The sequence below is a fragment of the Prionailurus bengalensis genome, chromosome C1, assembly GCF_016509475.1.
Source record: "Prionailurus bengalensis isolate Pbe53 chromosome C1, Fcat_Pben_1.1_paternal_pri, whole genome shotgun sequence".
Lineage (NCBI taxonomy): Eukaryota > Metazoa > Chordata > Mammalia > Carnivora > Felidae > Prionailurus > Prionailurus bengalensis.
This window is the reverse complement of record NC_057345.1, coordinates 220,518,990-220,540,612: the sequence shown is the minus strand read 5'-3', so window position 1 is coordinate 220,540,612 and position 21,623 is coordinate 220,518,990. Positions and strand designations below refer to the sequence as shown.

The 21,623-nt window shown below is 56.3% G+C and overlaps 1 protein-coding gene across 3 annotated transcripts in view; it reads right to left on the bottom strand.

Moving 5' to 3' along the window:
* TWIST2 (twist family bHLH transcription factor 2) overlaps nucleotides 1-18,879 on the bottom strand; it is a 49,426-nt gene extending 30,547 nt beyond the window's left edge. For 2 of the 3 annotated variants that reach the window (XM_043578349.1, XM_043578350.1), the window contains exon 1: nucleotides 18,154-18,879. In XM_043578349.1, coding sequence (XP_043434284.1) covers nucleotides 18,189-18,671 — 483 coding nt within the window. In that variant the 5' untranslated portion in view covers nucleotides 18,672-18,879 and the 3' untranslated portion in view covers nucleotides 18,154-18,188. Of the gene's footprint in view, nucleotides 1-11,826; nucleotides 11,841-18,153 lie in introns of those variants that run through there. The other variant, XM_043578351.1, reaches the window with a different exon arrangement.
* Between the last annotated feature and the right edge of the window lie 2,744 nt (nucleotides 18,880-21,623).

The window sequence follows — 21,623 nt, the reverse complement described above, 5'->3', positions numbered from 1 at the left end:
GCCCAGTTGGCCACGTCTGCGCAAGTGGGCACCCAGGACGGTGTGGGGAACCTGGTACCGGAGAATCACCAGCTCGGAACGCGGTGATCCAGACAGTCTCAGCCAGGGATGCTCAGCTGCCCACCCTGGAAACAGCATGTTTTATCTCGTGAGGGGCAGCTAGGGGCCCTGTGGTCCAGCCCAGTGACCGAGTGATGGGGGTGGGGGTGGGGGTGGCTGGGTCTGTGCTGGCCACGCCCCCAAGTGCCGTGCGCCTTAGACGGCCTCCTCACCTCTCCTCGGAGCCAAAGCTATGGGTTGTGTGTGCGTTAAGTCTCGCTCGGCTGCAGAATCACCGGAAACACAATGTGCACCAGAGTGAGGGGTCAGATCCAGGCAGATGGTGAGCTTGCAACCCGGGGGCCCCCCCAGCCTCAGCCCTGACCCAGGAAGGCTCCGGGGCCCCCCAGAGCTCCTTCCGAGGTAGCTGTTCCGGGGTCGGCCGAGAGCCTCCAGTCCTCTGGGAGCCCCAGGCTGGTGCACCCAGGGGCGCGGTGGCTCAGGCTCAGGTCGGGGGACAGAGCCCATGATGACCTCCACCCTCCCCTGACTGCAGCTCCTGGGGTTTCCATTACCTTCAGCCTTCCACTCAGCCACCTGCTCACGCCCCACGTGATGGGACAGCCCCCCTCAGCCCCCCTCCCACCTGGCGGTGCGCGCACAGGTCCCCGTGGTCCACCTCCCCGCGTCACCCGGCCCTTGGGGGTGCAAGACAGGCCTCGAGAGATCCCTTGCCCCCGGCCTCCCAGCCCACCCAGCAGCTCCCTTCTGATGAGGACACTACTGCATGTCCGTGTTTGGCTTTCAGTCACTTCATCTGCAACACAGGACCCCGTGCTGCACTCAGTCCTTGGATGTGCCTGTTGGCACGCGGTGGGCAGGCTGGGGGACGGCGCTCTTTCCTGTTTTATTGAAAGGTACCCAGCCACGACTCTCCCATCGGGGCCCAAGCACCCCAGGAACCAGGCTGGGTTCTTACTGACCCCCCCACCCCCAAAGCCACTAAATAAAGCCTGGTGAGACACGGGCACTTCACTGAAGAGTGTGTGTGTGTGTGTGTGTGTGTGTGTGTGTGTTGAGGCCAGAGGAGATGACATCGCACAGAGCACAGCATTTCACTCCACAAATCCCCCCCCTCCCCCAGATCGACATGTGCCTCTACCCCCGAAGATCACCCGTGTTAGGACACACTGTGCCAGGTGCCCTCTCTCTCTCTCTCTCCACCCTCTTCTTCTGCAGAGAGTGATTTAGGGGACACGGCCCCAGGAGCCCCCGGCCTGCAAACTGCCACGGGCTTGTAGAGCGGACAAGGCCCTCCCAAGACGAGGCTGACTCCACTCTCAGCAGCGAACTCAAGGCCCGCAGGCTGCCAGGAGTGTTCTCAGAAGCAGCCGGGGAAGGATAAATCACAAACGCTCTTTCCTGCCCCGGAGAAAATGTGGTTTTGGAACCCGGACCCTGCACGAATCCCCACTAGGGCATTTCTGCAACGTGCAAACACGTCCCACGTACAAACCAGGGGCCGGGCTGTGGATCGGACCCGGCGGTCGTAACGCACAACCAAGATGTGGTCCCGAAGCTGCTCCCAGGGAAACGGGCAAGCAGGTGCCTGGAGGTCATTACCAGGGGCGCACCAGACCCGGGGAGCTCGGGGTTCACCTGAAACACTGCAGGAGGACTGCCGGGGCCCCCAAGAAGGGGATGCCGGGCTGGGTACTGGAGGGAGGTGCGGAGGTGGGGGCATGCTGGTGGAGGGGAGGCCGCACAGAGGCACCGAGAGGCGACGCGCAGAGAGGCAGGTGCCTGGATCGCTCATCCACTCTGCCCCTCCTTTGGACCCCTGCCCCCTGCCGGTCCCTGCTGCAGTGCTGGGTGTGCTGCAAAAGGGCGAGACCCCTTCCCCGCCCTGGGGAGCTCATCTGGGGGACGCCTGGGGATCAGAAGAGCAGGGCCCGCGGCCACCAAGGGACCAGGGCAGCCCCACGGTGGGGCTGGCATAAAGGAGCCGGCATTCGACACGGCCCAGGGTGCCACACACCATGAGGGGCACGTGACGCACGTGTTCCACCAACCGCTTACGTGGTTAAATCAGACGTGGCCTGGGAAGGGGCCACTGGCCGCTGGTGTGAAGAAGGCACCGCACACCTGTCGGGAGAGCCCGTACCCGGAACGCCGACAGGACCGGCTGCCGGCGAGGGTGTGGGGCGAGGGGGCCAGGAGGGACGCACCGGGACCGCACGTGGAAGGCAGCCTGACGTTTCTCACCGAAGGAAACACCCTCGCCATGCGCTCCAGCACGTGCACTCTTTAGCAGGTACCCACAGGAGTTGCATGCTTACATCCACACAAAAACCTGCACGCGGATGTTTCTGGCAGCTTTATTCATAACCGCGAAAACTTGGAAGCACCCAGGGTACCCTTTGGTAGCTGGACGCACAGACGGTGGCGCACCCGGACGATGCTAGGAAGAAATGCACCATTGAGCCACGAGAGGCCACGAAGGAACCGGAAACACGTGTTATCAAGTGAAAGGAGCCTGCAGGCTGTATGATTCCAACTCTGGGATCTTCTGGAAAAGGCAAACTACAGAGAGAGTAAAAAGGTCAGTGGTGGCCAGGGGTCAGGGGTGGGGGGGAGAAGGGGAGGAGCAGGGGAGGCGCAGAGATTCTTGGGGCAGCGAAGGGAGTCTACGACAGCACAGCGATGGCTCCGTGTCGCTACACGTTTGTCCACGACCACAGAGTGCGCACCACCAGGAGTGAGCCCTCGTGTGCACTGTGGACTCTGGGTGACCGAGACGCGTCTGTGTGGGCTCATCCACCGTCACACATGTACCCCCCACCTCTGGTGGGGTGCTGCTAACAGGACAGGGCGTGCCTGTGTGCAGGTGGGGGGTGGGGCGCAGGAAATCTCCCTACTTTCCCGCCATTCTGCTGTGAACAAAATTACACTGCTCTGAAAAAGTCAAGTCATAATAAAATATTAATAAATTGCAATTCACAGCACGGAGGGACGGGAGATGTTCCACTATCGGGAATCATAGGCAATCACTCACCGGTGTAATACAGACGGGGGGTGGGGGGGGTGACCAAGAACACTGAATCTGCGTCCTTTCTTACGCCACGTATTTGTAAAGGGGGCGTGGTTTCTTTAGGCTGCAAGAAGGTTCCCGGCCCCCTACAGGAAAAGAAGCTCCAAACCAGCAAAGTCTTAATAGTACAGACCCCAAGATTCCCCCTTCTTCCCTGGCCCTGCAAGTTCAAAGGTTTAATCGCTGGGCATGAAGAGCCAAGAGATGCCCGGGAGAGGAGAGGGGCAACCTGCCCATTTCTGGCCCCCGGGGACCCCGCTGTCCAGGCTGAACGGCACCCGGCCTGCCTCACCGAGTCCTGCCAACAGCAAGCTGCACGGGTGCGGGGGGCGGCGCGGGGGGCGAGGTCGGCCCCCACCCGGCAGCGTGAGCTGGCTGGGCCGCCCACGAGCAGAGGCCAAGGGCCTAGGAAATGCCACATATGCTGGGCGGGGCCTCTCCCCTCTCTCTCCGAGGAACTGCCCTGCTACATTTGGGGACCACCAACCACCTTGGCTGAGCCAGAGACGCCCAAAGGAACAGCACGGCCCCAGAGCAGGAGCTGGGCCCTATTTGACATAGAAGGGAAATCTTCGCTCCTAGACAGTCTGCTGAAGGCGCAGACGGCCTCGGTTCAATTCCTGCCTCTGCCCGCTGCTGGCTGGGCGCCCTTAGCTGAGCCACCAAAGCCCCTCAGTTTGCCCACCTGGGGAGTGGCAGTTGGAGACCCAATCGGACTGGGTTGTTTTTAGGATTAAAATAACACTACGGGCCAAGTGCTGTGGTCAGGGGGCGGGGTGGGCCAGCGTCTCTCAGCTGTGGGCACTCAGCGTCTCTGCCCGTCTGCTCTGCTCTGCGCACCCCTGCGGGGCAGAGTGCTTCTGCCACAGTCGCTTACCCCCGCTGCCAGTCTGGAGTGGGACACGGGAGCTCCTAAGACCCCTCTGCAGCCAGGTCTGGGTTGGGCGAGACCACCCGGTCCCCCCTGAATCTAGGTCACCCCAGCTACACCCTGTGAGTTTTCCAGAGCCCCCAGCCTTTCCCCCCTCCCAGATCCTGAGGCCAGGCCCCGGTGCATGCCTGACACTCTCCACCTTACAGAGGGTCCCAAAGGAGTTGGGAAATCCCAAGGACCGCCTTCCTGAGTGCACAGGAGCTTACTGAAGGGCAACTTTGTGCAGGAATGTCCCCAACAGGCATTTCTGAGGGGGGGTGGAGCGCAACATGGACCCCGGGCCAGGGTGGACCCTGGCCTGGCATCTCTGAGCACCCAAGGCCTGCACTCACCACATACCACCCCCCCCCGACCCCTCTGGGCCCTGCCGTGGCCCCATGGGCACCAGCCTCCACTCCAGTCCCACGAGCGTGTGCCCACGCCCCCTCTGCCCACGCCCGCCCTCAGGAGCCGGGAGCCGCCTCTGCCCTGCGCTCCTGGCCTCCCATTCAAGCCTCCCTGCTGTTTACTTGAACAGCCAGAAGACAGAAAGCCATGGCTCTGAGTCACCCGCTTTGCTCCACGGTCGGCTCTGATTCAGGCAGGAGGCCCACGGCGGGGACCAACCCGGCCGTTAACCTCCTGGTTTCTCTGTGTCGCGACAGCAGAAGGTATCTGTGGTTTCGGGTCGAGGATTAACGCACGGCTGGCTTGGCAGCCACGGCGTGTGGATGGGTGTGCGGACGGGAGACAACCTGGAGCACGCACACGCGCGGGGCTCTCCCTCCCCGAGCCTCCGGCCGCTTCACCGGCCGCGATGGAAACTTACAAATATTTCAGTCATGTTTCTGAAGAGGGTTTGGTCATCTGGCAAGTGTGGTCCCAGAACTTGCCAGAAGTATGCCTCAAGCGCAGCCCAGGGGTGAGAGAAGGCAGGCCTAGTGCAAATTAGATTATGGCTGAGGATCCGAAGGGGAACGCGAAACCAGGAGCCGGGGGCTGTGCCTGGGGACCCGCGGCTGGTGTCAGGTCCCCAGGGAGGGGGAGGTGTGATTCAGGCACTAGGGGCGGGCAGGGCTCTGCACAACCGGGCCTGCTGGTGGGGGGACGAGCGCCCTGGCCCACCGGTGTCCCCTCCAGTCCCGAGCGCTCACGGGCCACCACAGAAGGCCAGGGGCTAGGGGGGAGTGGTTTTAACTTCTCATTCCGATCATCAGTGAGCACAAACGCCTCCAGAAGGTAAGGGGGCTTCTGTCGTATTTCTCCTCCCAGTTTGGGTTAGGAGAACAGTCCATGAGTTCGTTGTATTTCTCCCACTTACTTCTATACATCTGAAGTGGTCTGTGATTAAGAACATACATCCCCAAATACATGGAGACGAGTTTACAAGATAAAGACAAGTGAGGGTGTTGTTAGCAAATGGGGGGGTACCACTGGGGGGGCAAGGACAAGGACAAGCGAATTCCCGAATTCCCGTCATCGCAGGAAACCCATACACGGCCCTGCTGCCCCAAACAAACCTGCAGGTTCCTCCAGGGAGTCAGGCTGGGCCATATTCATACGTTCTGGAAAAGTGTATCAAATTAAACTCCCATTAAAGGCACTGCATAAAAATAACGGTCAGGGTCTTGAGCCGAGGGTTGCAGAAGACAGAAAAATAATTATTTTTTCTTACGTGACTTCAGGTGGCACCAAACCTGTAACATTGAGAGGAGGGCCCAGCGAGGGTAACAAGAGGCTGGTCCCTCAGGAGCGGGGCTTTGCGATGGGCACGCAGGGGAGGGGTCAGCAGAGTCCAGACCAACGACTCGCTTGTGCACACCCTCGACTCTGCCTTTAAAAAGCGCCGTTTTCTTGGAGTAAGACCCTGGCATTCGCAGAAAATTTGGGAAAGAAGGAAAGCCAATGAGAATAATAAGGAGAGAAAGATCTCTGAGTCCCGCTTTGGCCGAGAGGCATTCGCTCTTGTGACAGATGCACCCATGCAAACGCACACTCTGATTCTGCAACCTGGGGTCAGAGGATCTGCTCCCCTGGGGGGCCGTTTCCCTCGATGACCAAGTATTTGCTTACAAGACACAGGTTTCTGGCTGTGTGGTGTTTCGGTGGATGGATGAACCACAATTTATTCACCCTTTTCCCAGGACATTTGAAGGATCTCACTAATATTAGCAAAGCTGATAGGAATCTCTTTGTTGCTGGTCAGATTCGACCATCGTTCGCTCAGGATAATGCCCAAAAGCAGCCTTGCTTGTCTCGAAGGGCATTTCCAAATTTTAAATCTTCTCTTATCCATTGTCAAAATCTCTTCGCAAAGGTTTCACAATTTACCTTCTCACTGTCAGAGACGAGATGGCCTGGTGCCTCACGCTTTCCTTAATGCTGAGGGTTCTCATCTTTCCAATGTAATTAAATTAATTAATTAATTAATTAATTAAAAAATGGTATCCTCCTGCTTATTTTCAATTGCTTGGATTATTGCTGAAGTTCAACACTTGTCATATGTTGACTGGACAACTGAACTTTGTAAATTCGTATCATGACCCTTGTTTTCCACTGGGGTTTTTTAAGTTTATTTATTTACTTATTTACTTAGAGAGAGTGAGTGAGCGAGCACGAGTGAGGCAGGGGCAGAGAGAGAGGCAGAGAGAGAGAATCCCAAGCGGGTCAGCACAGAGCCCAACGTGGGGCTCTATCCCACGAATCGTGAGATCATGACCTGAGCCAGAATCAAGGGCCGGACACTTAATGGACTGAGCCACCCAGGTGCCCCATTTTCTTTTGGATTTTTAAGGGCTCTTTGTCTAGTAAGATTCACTGTACCACACATTGGTAAGTACTTCCTTCCTGGCTCATGAAAAGTTTCTGATTGTCGTAGTTTTTTGATATATAAAATTTCAAATTTTAATTCACTCGGTTATTTTTTCCTTCGTATCTTGCGCTTTGCCACGCTTGGAACGATCAGCTTCAGGAAGCAGAGGCCGTGAGGGGTCCCCATTAGTGAGTGTCACTTAGGTCCCCTGAATGTTCGCTGTTGGCTTCTGTGGGACGGCGACCTGGGTGTCCCCACCGCACTCCGTCTGTGGCCACACGCTGCAGGTGATGGGTGCCGCATGAAGCATGGGCTTCGATGGGGTAAGGTGAACGCATCCCCTTGGGTTCACCAGGAAGCCTGATTTTCTATTAGCTTCGACAGCAGATGCGGCCAGGGAGTTAGCTGAGTGGGTGGACATCGGGACACCGAGGCCTGACCTGCTTTGGGGACAGTAAGAAGGGCAGGTGAGTGGGAGGGAGGGGGCAGTCTGTGTGTTGCTCACCCAGGGGCACCAAATTTGGTTCACCTCACCTGGATGGTATGTCTGAAAACCAACTGCACAATCAAGGGCCAGAGACCCCTGCTTTGTGCCCTATCCTGACCGGAGCGCGGGCCCCAGTGTCCCGAGGCTCGCAGTGCATGTGGATATGCCCGAGGCTCCTGTTCAGGTACTCGGAAGAAGGAGAGAGGAGAGCAGAGGGTCTGGGTGCACAGCGAGGGTGCGTAACCCGCTGACAGATCAGAGTGTGGCCCCTCTGCAGCCGGGAACCCACACGGGGCTGACGGATGGGGGCCCCGACATAACATGTGCCGGCTCGAGGTGACCCAGGCTCCTGGCAGGACAGGTGCACAACCAGGGGTGCGGACAACCAGGTCCCCTCCTGCTGTCTCTCCCTGGAGCCCTCCTTGTCAGCACGTGGGGACTCTCTGTCTCTCTCCCTCCCTCCCTCCCTGGTGGCCGTCCCTCTAGTGGGGCAGGGGACCGGGAATGGACAGACAGTGCCGTCCTTTGCTCTGGGCAACCCCACTCTCCTGGGAAGGTTCTCTGGGACCTGCTCCCAGTTCTGAGCCCTTCTGCCTGGATTCCCTAGACGCTAACAATCCATGAGCCCAACACGATCTTTGTGGTTTCTGTGAGTGTCTCAAAGTGCTGACTGTGCAACACCATGAAGGTGAGAGTGTTTAAAAAAGAAACGGAGCTAGATCGTGGCCACGGAAGTCCCGGGAAAGCCACTGTGCTGCCCCCTCCCTCCGGCGTAGGTCCCGAGGGCACAGCAGGCTCAGGAGACACAGCAAGGTGGACGGATCAGGGGAGGAAGGAGAGGAAACACCGCCCCATTGGCCGGAATGACCTCGTGCCACCGTCCTGCCTGCACCGTCTCTGGGGACAGCACAAGAGCACACGCACCGCCCTTTGTTCTATTCCCAGCCCCGGGGGGGGGAGAGGGATTCGCTGAGAGGAGCAGCCCTGAGCCGCAGGCCCCGCTTTTCAGGAATCATCATGTCCCTGGTGGCAGCATCGACCTCTCCAGGGTCTCTCTGAGCCTGAAATGGTCTGACCCACCGACAGGCCCGGGGAGACCACTGCTGGATGGGTCAAAATGTCCATGGACCGCCCCCCCCCCCGCCCCGCTACACATGGGGAAAATGCCCCCTGCTTTCGTCTGGGTGCACTGCAAACAACGCACAAGCTGGGGCCACCCCTTCCCCATCCGTCACCCCCAAAAGTGTGAGAAGACTCAGTCCATGCAGGGGCTTCCAGAGAGATAACTGACGGGCCACCAAAACCAAAGCGTGGGCAACGAAATGTCAAGTGTGTTATCAGAGTTCTTGGACGTATTTTTTTTTTTTTTTTTTTAGGACCACATTAGGAAATAGATTTCCAAAGAGAAAGAGAAACGTTTTCAGGCAGGGATAACTTGGAGGAAAGGATGATGTGGTGAGCACAGAATCACGTGGATAAACCGAATAACGCCTCTGGAAAGGGGCGAGAAGCTGAAGGTTTAACACCTCCCCACCCCCCCTCCCCCGCGTTGGCCCCACCGCAGTCCTACTTGTCACCAGAGAGACCCACGGTCTGTGTCACAGGATATTTTGGGGTCTGTAAAATACACATTATTGACATTTATCGTTTTGACCATTTTAAAGTATAAAGTCCAGCGGAAGTAAGCGCACAGCCCTCACGCTGTTGTGCAAGCATCATCACTATCTATTTCTAGAACTTTTTCATCACCCCGAACAGAAATCCCACACCCGTTAAGCAATTCTGTCCCAGGCCCCCTCCTCCGGGCCCTGGAAGCCACAGATGCACTTTGGCCTCTTCCGGATCTTTCGTCCAGATGGAATCCTACCACATTCGGTCTCCTGCGCGTGACTTCTGAGACTCAGCGTCGCGTTTCCAGGGTCCGTCCGTGTTACAGCAGGTGCCGGCGTCTCGCTCCTTCTTACGGCTGAACAACATCGCACCGCGGGGCTAGCCGCATTTTACTGACCCCGCAGCCGGCAGACGCCCGTACTATTTTCACCTTGCGGCCCTCGCGAGCAGCGCTGCAGTGAGCACACACGTGCACGTTTTTCGGTGGAGACCCTGCTTTCGATTTCTGGGGGGCGTACAGCCAGCGGGGAGTGGCCTGGTCACACTGACTCACAGAACACTGACAGCTGCAGGGCATCAGAAACTCACTCCCTCATTCACATAGAGGGAAACTGAGTCCCGGAGAGGCGACGCCTCACCCAGGCCACGCGCAACCGCGGGCTGAGAGCGGGAGTGTCCCCCACCCCACGTTCAGCTTCAGGAAAGTCTCGTCGATCCCCTAGACCCAAGACAATGGGTTTGCCCAACAGATTAACTCGGGGGCCCAGCCGGCTCCTACAGAGGCCACAGACTGTGGTTTCCGCCTAATTAAAATTTCCCCAAACAGAAAAATGCCACGCAGGAGGAGTTTACTAAGGGAAAGTATTCCATACGGTGTCTTCTGGGAACAGTGACTTCAATAAATCGCAAAACCCACCGTGCAGAGTCACGCTGGTCACACGGAGCCACGGGCGCTGGAAAGGCCTCCCAGTGCGCGGGTTATTGGTTCCCGTCGTGCAGGACCACGCCGGGGAAAGCAGGTGGGCGCCCCGGGGACCCAGAAAGGCACCCCAGCCTCGCCCTCTGTCTGCGCACACTGCCCTTCCCCTCGTGCTGCCTGGAAAAGGGAACATTATGGAACTAGCAGTAAACGAGATTTGCTGCATCTTTCAAAAAAGTAACGTACACCACAAGGGATGGGTTTGGAGAATCTGCACACGGCACTGTCGTGCCAGTGACAGTGGCCGGGCACTTTCCTGACGCCCCCTGGAGCAAAGTCAGAGGCGAAAACACTTGTAAAGTCACTGTGGCCTGGGTGGCCTCCTGCCTGGGGCGTGGAGGCAGAAGAATTGAGGTGGCCTTGCTGGGTGTGAATGAAGCGTCCTTTTTCCGGGAAGGCGGGCAGCGTGTTTATTCTGATAAAGCATTTTCTGCTCCCTCCCGAGGGGCCCGGAGGGAAGAAGTGATCCGTGCGCCTCCAGCAAGCAGCACAGGGGGAGGCATCGCGGCACCCAAGCCCGGGCCTTGCGTTTTCTCATCAAGGGGCCTCCACCCGCTCGGTCGCCCCGTCCCCTTTTCCCTTTAATACATCGCGAGACGCTGGATTCACGTGTGTGGAGCCTTCGGAGACCCACGAGGAGAGCAGATGGCTCAACGATGAAATTATAGGAAAGCGTCCATTTCTGAAATGTCACTAAACAAAAGTGGACGCAGCATAAGAGCTATCCTGAGACGAGCCAGCAGGCACATACATCACGGCCCTCACTTTGTGCTTATTGAAGTGGGAGAGGATCCCTATCCTCAAAAAGGAGTCCACAGGGGAGCTTTGGAATCGGCAGTGATTTAACATCCAGCAAAATCGCCTTAAGTTAATTCTTCCCTCCGAGTGTTTCACCGTGTGGACCCTTCCTCACACCTCAGCAACTCCACGAGAGATGAGCTCTGTGCGCACGGAGATCCACCTCGGCCCTACTGACGATGCCACAAAACACCAGTGTGCGCTCATGGGGTCACCACGCGGTCCCCGGGGGGTTTGGGGTGGCTGAAGCCACTCAGGTTGCACGAGAGAAAAAAAAAAAAATAAAACCAGGATACATCAGGTTTCCTGGGGTCCAGATCTCTGGCACACTTCTGGAATCACTGGAGCAGCTTTCTTAGGAAATAGTAATGATGGGCAATTAAGGACAGGGAGTCACCGAGCCCGGGCGGGGGGGGGGTGGGGGGGTGGGGGGGTGGGGCTGGGTGGACCTCGTTCACGAGCTGCACCAAACTTCCCAGACCCACAACCGCCCGATCCCGGCGTGTTTCCTCGCCATTGTGGTTGTGCTGTCGCTGGAACCTGACGATGGGCTTTCTGTTCACCCTTTATCGCTTATCATAATATGAAAATGTACGTGGGCTTCGGATAACAGTAATAACAACACAGAGGAGCCCTCAGCTAAAGAAGACAAGAAGGAAAGCTGGGTGTAGGGGTGGGTGGTGAAGGGCACGGCTGGGGAGGAAGTGCTCACCAGGCAGGAAAAAATGTGCAAAGGATCAAATCCTTCTCTCTGGGTTTCCCACCCACGCACGCAGACATCACAAAAGAGAGGAAAATCAGTTTTGATTATAGTTAGGGACCCAGTTCTATGTGGTTCGCGTTTGCGAACAGTTTAAATTCGGGAAAACCCGTTTTCGGTGAGGATGCTGTTGGTCTGTGGGGCTCAATCACGTGAAGGCAACACGTCTCAACTGGAGACAGAAAATCACGCCTTCCCCTCCCTCCTTTCCTTCCCAATTTGCAGTAAATCAGGCGTTTAAATCCCAGAGAAAGGACAGACACCTCACAGGCGGTCTCGTAAGGACGGGATTCTCGGTCCACGCAGCCTCCTGGAAGTCGGCGCAGGACCTCCTAACCCCGCAGGCCAGCCTGCCTTCGGTCCTTCCACTGAGCCAGACGTCTCTGGCTGACAGGCACTCTGTACCCCCGGGTCCGCAAAGTCAAACAACGCAAGTGGCTTTTGGTTTCTGATCCCCCTGCACACCCTTCACGAGCCAAATCTACTTTAAGAACCGAGATCAAGGAAAGGAAATAGCAGTTTGATCTTTTATTTCTAGAGCTCTCGTTGGAAGGAAGACGCTGCCTGCTTGCATTCTGACTTCCAGAACGTTAAATCAAAGTAGAACACACAAAGAAATCCACCGTGGCAGTAGACAGAGTCAGAGACTGTAAACTATGGGCCTGTGTTTTCTTTTAGGGAGTTTGTTTATTTTACAAGCTGTCCCTTCTGGAGCCCCCACTTGCCACGGAAGCAGGGGAAAAAAAAAAAAGAAAGAAAGAAAGAAAAGAAAAAAAAAAAGATGTCTTGAATCTCTTAAGAGACATGCTCAGAGTAAGAGAAAAGTTAGCGTGGCATTTTGTTTGCTTAGCAGTGGTAAAACAGCATTAACAACAAAAATGTGGGCATTTTTTTTTCCTCCAGGAGGAAACCGGCTAAAGTTTCCCTTCCCGATTCCTCCCTCCTCGAAGCAAAAGGCTAAAAACCTGCCCTAAGTTGTTCTGTGCTGAGTGGCCCTGTCTGGTGCTCGGGAAAGTCTCAGGGTGGGACCACAGACCTCAGTTACGGGGTTGGGATTTGATGTCTGGTCACCACCAAAGGGTTAATGAAAACCAAGGTTTCTGCCCAAATCTTTCCTGAGTCAGTCACACACCAGATCTCCACGTTCAGAAAAACAAATGTGAACTCTGTCAAAAACGAAACAGTGGGACATACAAATCTAATGCCAGACAACATAACTAAATTTACCATTTCCACCCTCACCCCCACCAATGATGCTGATGACTATTTTTTTAAAGGCCGAATGTGAGCTAAAAAGAAAGAGTATTTTCCAGGAACTGAAAGCTCTTTGGGTTACCCTTCATTTCACTGATGGGGAAATTGTGATCGAAAGAGAGGGGGATGTGCCAATTTTAAAGGTACTGGTCTTAGAAGTTGAGAAGTAAAGTTACGATTCTATAGAGGAGGTCACGAGAAGCCGGGTCCTCTCCATTCCCCCCCCCCCACCCCAGTCAAGTAACAGAAGAAAGCGTATCGGGATGGGAAACCGGGTTCTAAGCACCAAGTGTCCACAGACCCCACGCGCTGAGCTCCCTCGACCACGGGCTTCGTACACATAATCGCAGGTGTCTGTTACTCTGAACCATCGAGCTGCACGAAAAGCAATACCGATATTCGCAGCAGGCAAAACACTGTTTGGGTTCAAAACGACCCTATCGTCAATTAACCATTAGAAGTTTCTCTCGTGCCGGCATGAGGCTGCCTGCTGGCTTTCCCAGTTTCTGACTCAAGTCTCCTATAGCAAGACCACCCTTAGTAGTCACTGAAGAAAAATCCCATTGTGACCTAGTTTACATCAGCATGAAAATCACATCGTTAATGTCACTGTATCACATTCCAAAACAAACATTAAATTAAGGCACATTTAATATAACTAAATTGCGTTCGAAGGTTTACCACTGAACCAAACACAAAATATGTTCCTAGAACAAACAAATATTACTTTAAAACAACCATGACTGAGTTTAGGGTTTGATCTCTCCCTCTCCTTCTCTCTCTCTCTCTCTCTCTCTCTCCTCTTCCTCTGTGTATGGCTCTAAATACTAAAACTTTAATCTCTACACCTCTTGGTGAATAATTTTTACAAATCGCGGGCTTTAGAATTATGTGTGTGTTTCACGCATGTCAGTGTAGATTTAGTATCTTAAAAGCAAATGCTGGGTCCGTTTGGGGTAAATATTTCATAAAATTTATTTGAAAAATATTTTGTTTCTGAGGATAGGAATAAATACCAGGATTGATTGGTATTTCTCCTCTCAGATTTTCCGGGATTCCACTCTAAGAATTACAAGGAACCGCCTTTAACTCCACATTGGAAACACACAGGGATTCTACACATTCTGAAAACAAGTACAACAGGCAAATGACATCAAGAAAAAAAATGGGCTCAAACCACATTTTTAGTTTATTACCCCAAGACGAGGCATAATAATTCCTTCCATGTGCTTGTTTGGATATATGAAAAATTTTAAATTCTTGTGGAATATCTTTCCTTGAAACTTTTCATTCTGAGGTAACTGTAGATTCACATGAAGTTGTAAGGAATAATACAGAGAAATTCCCTTATACTCTTTACTTAAGTTTCCCCCAACGGTAACATCTTGCAAAACTATAATGGAGTATCGCAACCGGGAAATTGACACTAATACAATTTCCACGACTTAACTCACATCTCACCAGTTTTACGTGCACTTGTGCGTGCGTGCGTGCGTGCGTTTCATTCTATGCAACTTTATCACACGTGGACACTCAGGTGACCATGCGGAATTATCTTTTTAAAGAGTTTCTGTTTGCAGTATTCCATCTGGCCTTTACTTTTGAATGCATCCTGTCTGTATCTCTTAGGTTAGATTCTCCTTCTCCTTTATGGCTGCTTCTTGGCTACAGTAACTTACTCACCTCTTCTTTGAGTTTTATTGCCTCATTCGTGAACTCTTTGCTGGTGGAGAACTTTGTATTTGGTTTGCTTTCTGCAACACATTTATCCTTTCCCAGGAAGAGACACATACATAAACAGACATTCCAGCATGCATTCACGGAGTTTTTAAAGACACCAGTGAGAATAGATTAATATAAATACTAAGCTTAAAAACTGTCATAAAAGTTCAGCCTTTAAAATTGGCTTATTAAAATATTTGTTTTTTTTTTAAGCCCAGATTTAAACTAAACTTATGAGTTATAGCGCTCTGCTCAGAGAGAGTTTACGTTATGGTCTTTTTGCCAGGCTAGAGGAATCTGGCATCTGTAATGTCCGTCCGGAATAGAGTAGAACAGGGAAGATGGAAACTCCGTCCTTTCGGGCTCAAGACTTGTCTGAAAACAGTATGGTTGTCAGAAAACCTCAATACAATACTATATTTCAAACGACCTCAAGCAGCCACTCTCACAGCCCCATCCCACCAGCCCCCGCTCCGGCCAGATGCATCAGGCAAGGTTGAAAGCGTAGCTTCAGATACTTAGACAATACCCACATCTCGGAGGTCACCTCCCTATACTGCATCTTACCGATGGCTATTTTATAACAAAACATCACTTCTATTCCTGGGAGCTCAGTCTTTCGGTCCACTTCTTCTGATCAATCAAAAGCTCTCCTGGGATTCTGCACATACATTCTCCACGGGGAATTGATTTTGAGATCGGTTAGCATTCCAAATAGAGCAGTTAACAAACACCTCCAAGAAGGAAGTGCCCAAGAGGGAGGAACAGGCTTACACACTTTTCAGATGGTGAGAGGGCCATACTCTGTTCTGCAAAGTGAGTACAAGTTCTTGGGGGGCAGGGAGCAGGGATAAAAAGTAGTTTGTTGAGTACAGTAACTTACTGAAAATCTGCGTATTGCACGAGTCAGGGAAGATGTTTTCTTTAATGACAAAGCAGAGAATAGGAAAAAGGTCTGCTAATCGTCCCCTTCCTCCAAGCCAGGTGCCTCTGACCCTGCTTCTAATGAGAATACTAAAAGTTTCTTTTGAGTTTTGTCCGATTCGATGAACCCAGCTGACCGTCCAAAGACACCTGATTTAGTGTGTATTTGTGTGTTTAAATACCAGGCCAAAGAAGAAAGCCAGGGTAAATATTAGCACCAGCTGAACCCTCCACCATTTTCTGTGTTCTTCTGTTTATATCAAAGGACAATTTAGGCTTTTTATGGTTGCTGCTGTTCGTCTGGACACATGTGAAAGCATCTCATGTTAAGACATTAAAATCACACGCGATTTACTGAAAAGTCTAGAAACTGTTTGCTGATACAGATAACTAACACCCTGTCAGTTAAAAATGTTGCAAATAAATGACAAATGTCATTTAGCAACATTTTCAGGAAATCAAACCAATCATGATTGTATTTCTATTCACAGTGTGATAAAAACAAACAAAAAATACAAAAACGCTTGCCTAACGAGTCTGATTAAGTAAAAACAAGGTGTATCCATAGTCATTAGTGTATCAAAAATTTACACGTGTCCCTTCTCTTCTCCTAGAGCGTGGTTATCTCCCTAAAGAAACTGGTTTACTAGAATTAGCCTGTTACATCCAAGTATATAAAAATAAAAATACATGGGCCCCCATGTGATCATTTGCTCTCTAGCTGAATGTGTTATCTGCTATATTTTAAGCATTTTTCCCCCCAAAAAATCAACACTTTTAATGAACAAGGTGCTGCCTTTTATTTTTACATAATCTTTACTCGTGATCTATGTCTGATTCTCTAAGTTGGAGGAATGTAATTATTTTTAAATGAATTTTAAATGATTTTACTAAATTTTTCATTAAGGTAATGTCTCCTGGAATATGCTTTCAATAATTTTCTGGAGGGAAGTCTTAATGATAATTCTGTTGACATTTCCCTTAAACAAAGCTACGCATGTATGTTTAACAAAGATGACATCCCTCATCTGTTTGTCCTTTCTTCAGATGTGATGCAAACTCTGGATGGTAAAAAGGGTAAATGGAATTAGCTAATGGAAGCTCTTAATTTAGGCAGCAGAACCCAGAATTAATGTATTAACCCCCTGTAGCATTTTACTGCACAGCCAATCCAAACTTTCTTCCCTAGAAAAATACGTGATTGAGAAACTTTCCATCTGTTTTTGACAAAGATAGGAGAAGATACCCGTGTTATTCTCCACTAAAAATCCTTTTTTAAAAAACCTACAAAACAATCGTTATCTTAGGGGGCTGTTTCAGCAAAAGAATTTTCAGTGGCACAGAAATCAGAACTTTGTAAAAATCCACCTGTGCTGGATCGGCCTTGCGTGGCCACAGCAAAACCATTTGGAGATATTAGAGACCCACATAAAAAAAGAAATAGATATGTTTGGGAGCACTGGCGGGGACACGCTCAGGATTAATCTAAATTCCTTCTGTGTGAAGTAGAGACTTAGAAAAACACTGCGAGATGAACAATGAACACGAAACCGAAGCATACGAGGTAGTGAGAATTTCTACCCTCCCCCTCACCAAGACATCTTGCACCCTCCCATTGCCCAAGAGGGTCCTTTGGAAGGGAGATGCCCACCGGCCTCGCCGAGCCTTCTGGAAAGGACGGCGCCTCCGGAGTTAAGCTGGTCTAAAGGGACTTCCAAGGTGTCTCCTGAAAGGGAGCCGGTGCAGGGCGCCCTGAGCGCTCTTCCGGAGCAAACCAGAATTTCCAAGGCTCTCGGCGGCTGCGTCCCCTCCGCCTCCTCCCGCGCGGGGCCTGGCCCGCTCCGCCTGTCCCTTCCCGCAAACCCGCTTCCCAGCCCGGCCCCGTCGCGCGATGCTGCGAGGCCGGGACGCAGCGCGGGCAGAGCCCCGTCCCGGACTCTTCCAGGTTCAAGGCTGGAACCAGAGGCTCCCGGCTCCACCTGCCTGCGGGCCACGGGGTTCCGAACCCCCGCCCCCCGCCCGCCACCGCCCCGTCCAGGGCCGCCCCCGGCCCAGGCGCTGCGGTCTCGGCGCCCCGGTCCCGGCCCTGTCTCCCGCGCTCCCGGGCAGGGCCGCCCCGGGCTGTCCCGCCGCAGCGGCCCCGGAGCCGCCGGCGCAGGACAGCGTCCTCCCGCCCTCCCCGGGACAGCCTGGCCGCCGGCCCGCGGCTCTGCGCCCCTCCCGGCCGGCCGGGCTCCCGAAGTCCGCGAGAGCCGCGCGTCCGCACCACGAACGCGCCCCGCGGCTCCGCGGGCAGAGGGCGAAGCCGCCGCCCGGCGCAGCCCGGCTCCGGCAGCCTCCCGCGCGGCCTCGGCCCCGCAGGGCGCACCGGGCAGAGGCTTCCCGTCCCTCCGCCCCTGCCGGCCGCCCGCCCGCCCGCGGCTCCTCCGATGCCCTCTCCCCCCCGACAGTCACCCACAGGCGCCAAGGATGGGGAAGGACGCCTGTCACCGGCCGCCACCCCACCCCACCGCCGACTGACACCCAGCGGGGAGGTCTGCAAGAGGCCGCAAGGGTGCCCCTGGGACCCGGGAGCTTCCCGGCCGACCCCCATCATCTGCCGCCGCGAGCCAACACGCACCCCGAGCACGCGGCCGCGGGCCGCGGGGCCTCCCCGAGGAGGGCGGCACGGGCCGCCCGCCCCCCCACACCCCCTCCCCGCCCCACCCCACCCCCACCCCCACCCCCGCCGCGGAGGGCGCCGGTCGCGCGCGCAGCACCTACCCTGGCGCGCGGGTCCGGACGTGGGTGGCGCGGCGCTAGTGGGAGGCCGACATGGACCACGCGCCCTCCATGCGCCACACGGAGAAGGCGTAGCTGAGGCGCTCGTGGGCCACGTAGCTGCAGCTGGCCATCTTATTGTCCATCTCGTCGCTCTGCAGGACCTGGTAGAGGAAGTCTATGTACCTGGCGGCCAGCTTGAGCGTCTGGATCTTGCTGAGCTTGTCCGAGGGCAGCGTGGGGATGATCTTGCGCAGCGCCGCGAAGGCCTCGTTCAGCGACTGGGTGCGCTGGCGCTCGCGCACGTTGGCCAGGATGCGCTGGCTCTGCAGCTCCTCGAAGGACTGCGCGCTCGGGCTGCCCTTCCTGCCGCGCTTGCCCGGGGTCGGGCTGCCATCTTCGCTCGACTTCTTGCTGTAGCGCCGCTTCCGGCCGAAGCGCTTGGGCTGCCTCTCGAGCTCCTCCTCGCTGGTGCCCAGGCTGTCCACGGGGGACACGGGCGAGCTGGAGCCCTCCTCCATGGCGCCCGCCCGGCGCGCTTGGGGCTGGGGGCGCGGGGCGGGGGGCGGGGGGGGGCGGGCGCCGGGCGCCGAGCGCGCGCCGCTGGCCAAGCCCGCGGTCGCCGAGCACACGCTCCCGGAGCTGCTGGAAAGGCTCTGATTTCAAGGCCGGCTCGTGCAAAACCGAGGTCTCCGGGAGAGGAAGTTATTCTAACTTTTTTGGAAACTCTAGCCGGGCTGGGTTGCTAAATAGTTGTCAGGAGCGAGGGCGGCGCGCTGATTGGCCGCGGCGGCCGGGGGCAGGACGAGCTCTGGGGCCTTCGCCGGCCGCCCCCGCCCCCCGGCGCGGCACTTTCAGTTTTGCCTCCCCCTTCGGCCCCGGCCGCGGCGGGCACCCCGGAGGCCGGGCCCTCTCGCGCGCCGCGCGCGCCCCCACCCCGGGATCCGACCACCCTCCGGCCGCCCGGCGCCCTGGGCATCGCGGACCCGCTTTGTCTGCCGCTTAACGCGCAGATCCGGCTCCGCCGAGGCTGCGGGATCTCCCGGGGGCGCGAGGGCGCGAGGGGCGCGGGAGCCGAGTCCTACCCTAGAGGCGCTCCCAGGAGGTGAGGACCAGGCGGGGAGCCCCCGGGGGTGCCCCGGCCTGTGCGCTCCTTGGCCGCCCAACCCCCGCCCTCGGGCGCGCCGCGAGTCCGCGCGGCGACCCTCACCGTCAGCCCGGGGTGGAGGACGTGCGCGGCCAGGGGTCCCGGCGCCCGGACTACGGGCGTGCGGACACCCGGGAGCCCGCGGAGATGCCGCTGGCCTCGCGCGCGCCGCGGGAATCAGGCCACGCGCGCCGGCTCTGCCCAGGCTTTGTGTCCGCTGTGGTTTCCCACCCTGACTTTCTGGGGATCCCCGGCCCCGACGCCCTTTGCGGACCCTCCTTCTAAGTGCTTTCTCACTGGAGCGCCGCAGCAGCGAGCCTCTGCGGGAGCGCCCGGTGCCCACCGCGCCCACCTGCTCGGCCCTGCCCGCGATGCCGGGTGCGGGGCGGGCGCGACCGTCAGGCCCCTCGCGCGGGGTCCCAGCCTCTGCGCTCCCCTTCTGCTTCGCGCGCCGGCGCGGGGACGGAGGGCAGTGTGGGGAGCTGCGCCGCCTCCCCTGCGCCGGGCGCCTGCGGGCAGGAGGGCGCGGGGCGGCGGGAGCGCGGGGCCCGGCCGCGGCGGGCGACACCGCGGACCCCGGCCCCGCGCCATCTGGACGCCGCGCGCGGGCGCGTTTGAAGTGGTCCGGGGGGCTCTTTGTTCGCCAGGCCGCTCTGGCTCCGGGCCTGGAGGTGGTTTACGGCTTTGATGCCTTTGAACCTATTCCCAGGTGACCCGGGCTCAATTAGGCCCGGGCCTGAGCCGGGCTGTCAGGCAAGCCGCGTGATCAAGGGCGGGCTGGGCCCTTTTATTGAAGTTGAACTCGGGGCGGCGGAGCGCTGGGCCTCCGCGGCTCCTGGGCCGCGGGGCGGGCCGCGACCACCGCGTTAGGAAACCCGCGGGCCGCTCAAGGGATCATTTCCCTAGCAGTGAGCGGAGCAGAGGCCTGGGAAGTTCAGGCCCTCGCACAGAGGTGGCCGTTGGCAGTTTCTGACCCACCCGCTGGCTTCTTGATCCTGTGACTGAAGGGTCCTGCCCAGTCGGCTCGCGCAGCCCCACCCCGCCAGACCGCCCCTTCCCCTGCTCTGGGAAGGCCCGCAGTTGATCTGGCTTTCTATATCGTTCTCTAAACTTAGAAAGTAAATGTGAGGAACCAAAGAGGCCAAGAGGGAAGCCTGCTTCCCACCCGTCCTGCGTCCTGCCGGCGAGGCACAGGCTTTCCAGGGCTTCCTGCTCCTTCCCAGACTCGCCTTGGACCCTCTGCCTGGCTCCCCGCAGGACCTCAGCGATCTGCTGCCCTTTTCCAACTCCATGTGTCACTAAGCCCGGGGAGGCCGAAGACCCAGGCCCCCCTGTTGGCCCAGCTTAAATCAGCCCCGTGACAGACTCCCCACGCTGGAGGCTCCCCAAGCTGGAGAGAGCAGATCCTGCCCTTGGAGTCTGCCCCGCCCCCCGCCCCCATCTCTGTGTCTCCTCCTGGTGATCCGCAGCAGAACACCTTCTAGAAGTCAGGTCTAAGAGTCAGTCATCTGCCTACATCGCAGCAGTAACCCAGACAGGCCGGAGGCACACTGACAAAGGGCTGAAACCTAATGTCCACGCCACACATCCCGTATAGGCAAGAGTCTCGTTTTAAAAATGGCCTTAAGAACGTCCCCCGAGACATCACTCAGAAGCGCCTCTGACAAGTGTTGGTGATAACACTTTCTGCCTCTACCATTTCAACACTTCCTCCCCGTGCATGTGGCAGCTGGGGGTGCCCACTCTCCTTCCATCGTTCTTCTGTTGCTTCTCAAACCGCGGGGCATGGCAGGTCAAGATGACCTTCCTCCGACCTTGGCAGGCCCTGGGCTGCAGGAGCACTCTGGTGGCATGTGTAGGGGGGGGAGGGCCGCCCACTCTGCCCAGTCCTGTAGTCTGGTGCTGGATGTGCTTGGCTTTGCTGGGCAGCACAGTGTGTGGTCCCCTGGATGCCTAGAGTTTGGGTGTGAGCATCAGTTTTCAGGAGGGAGCACAGCAGGCGTGGCCCTGCCAGGGCAGCAGACCCCGGATGCCAGGGTGGTTCTAGAGCCACTGTTTTCCGGGTGCAGTAAGGCAGGAGCCCCAGTGCTGTGGCACGATCTGGAAGTGAGCTCGAGCTCTGCCCCGAGCCTCCTTACTCAGCTCCCTGGCAGGTTTAGCGTGGCCTCTGATAAGTCACTTCCCGTGTGGACCAGCCGGTGCAGGCCGGGCCATTCTCTGCAAAGGAGCCCTGCCCGAGTCCCCGCCCCCCACCTCTGGACTGGGGTCTGGAAGGGGTACACTAGGGCCCTCCCCAGGACGTGCAGGCTCTTGACAGCGTTAACGT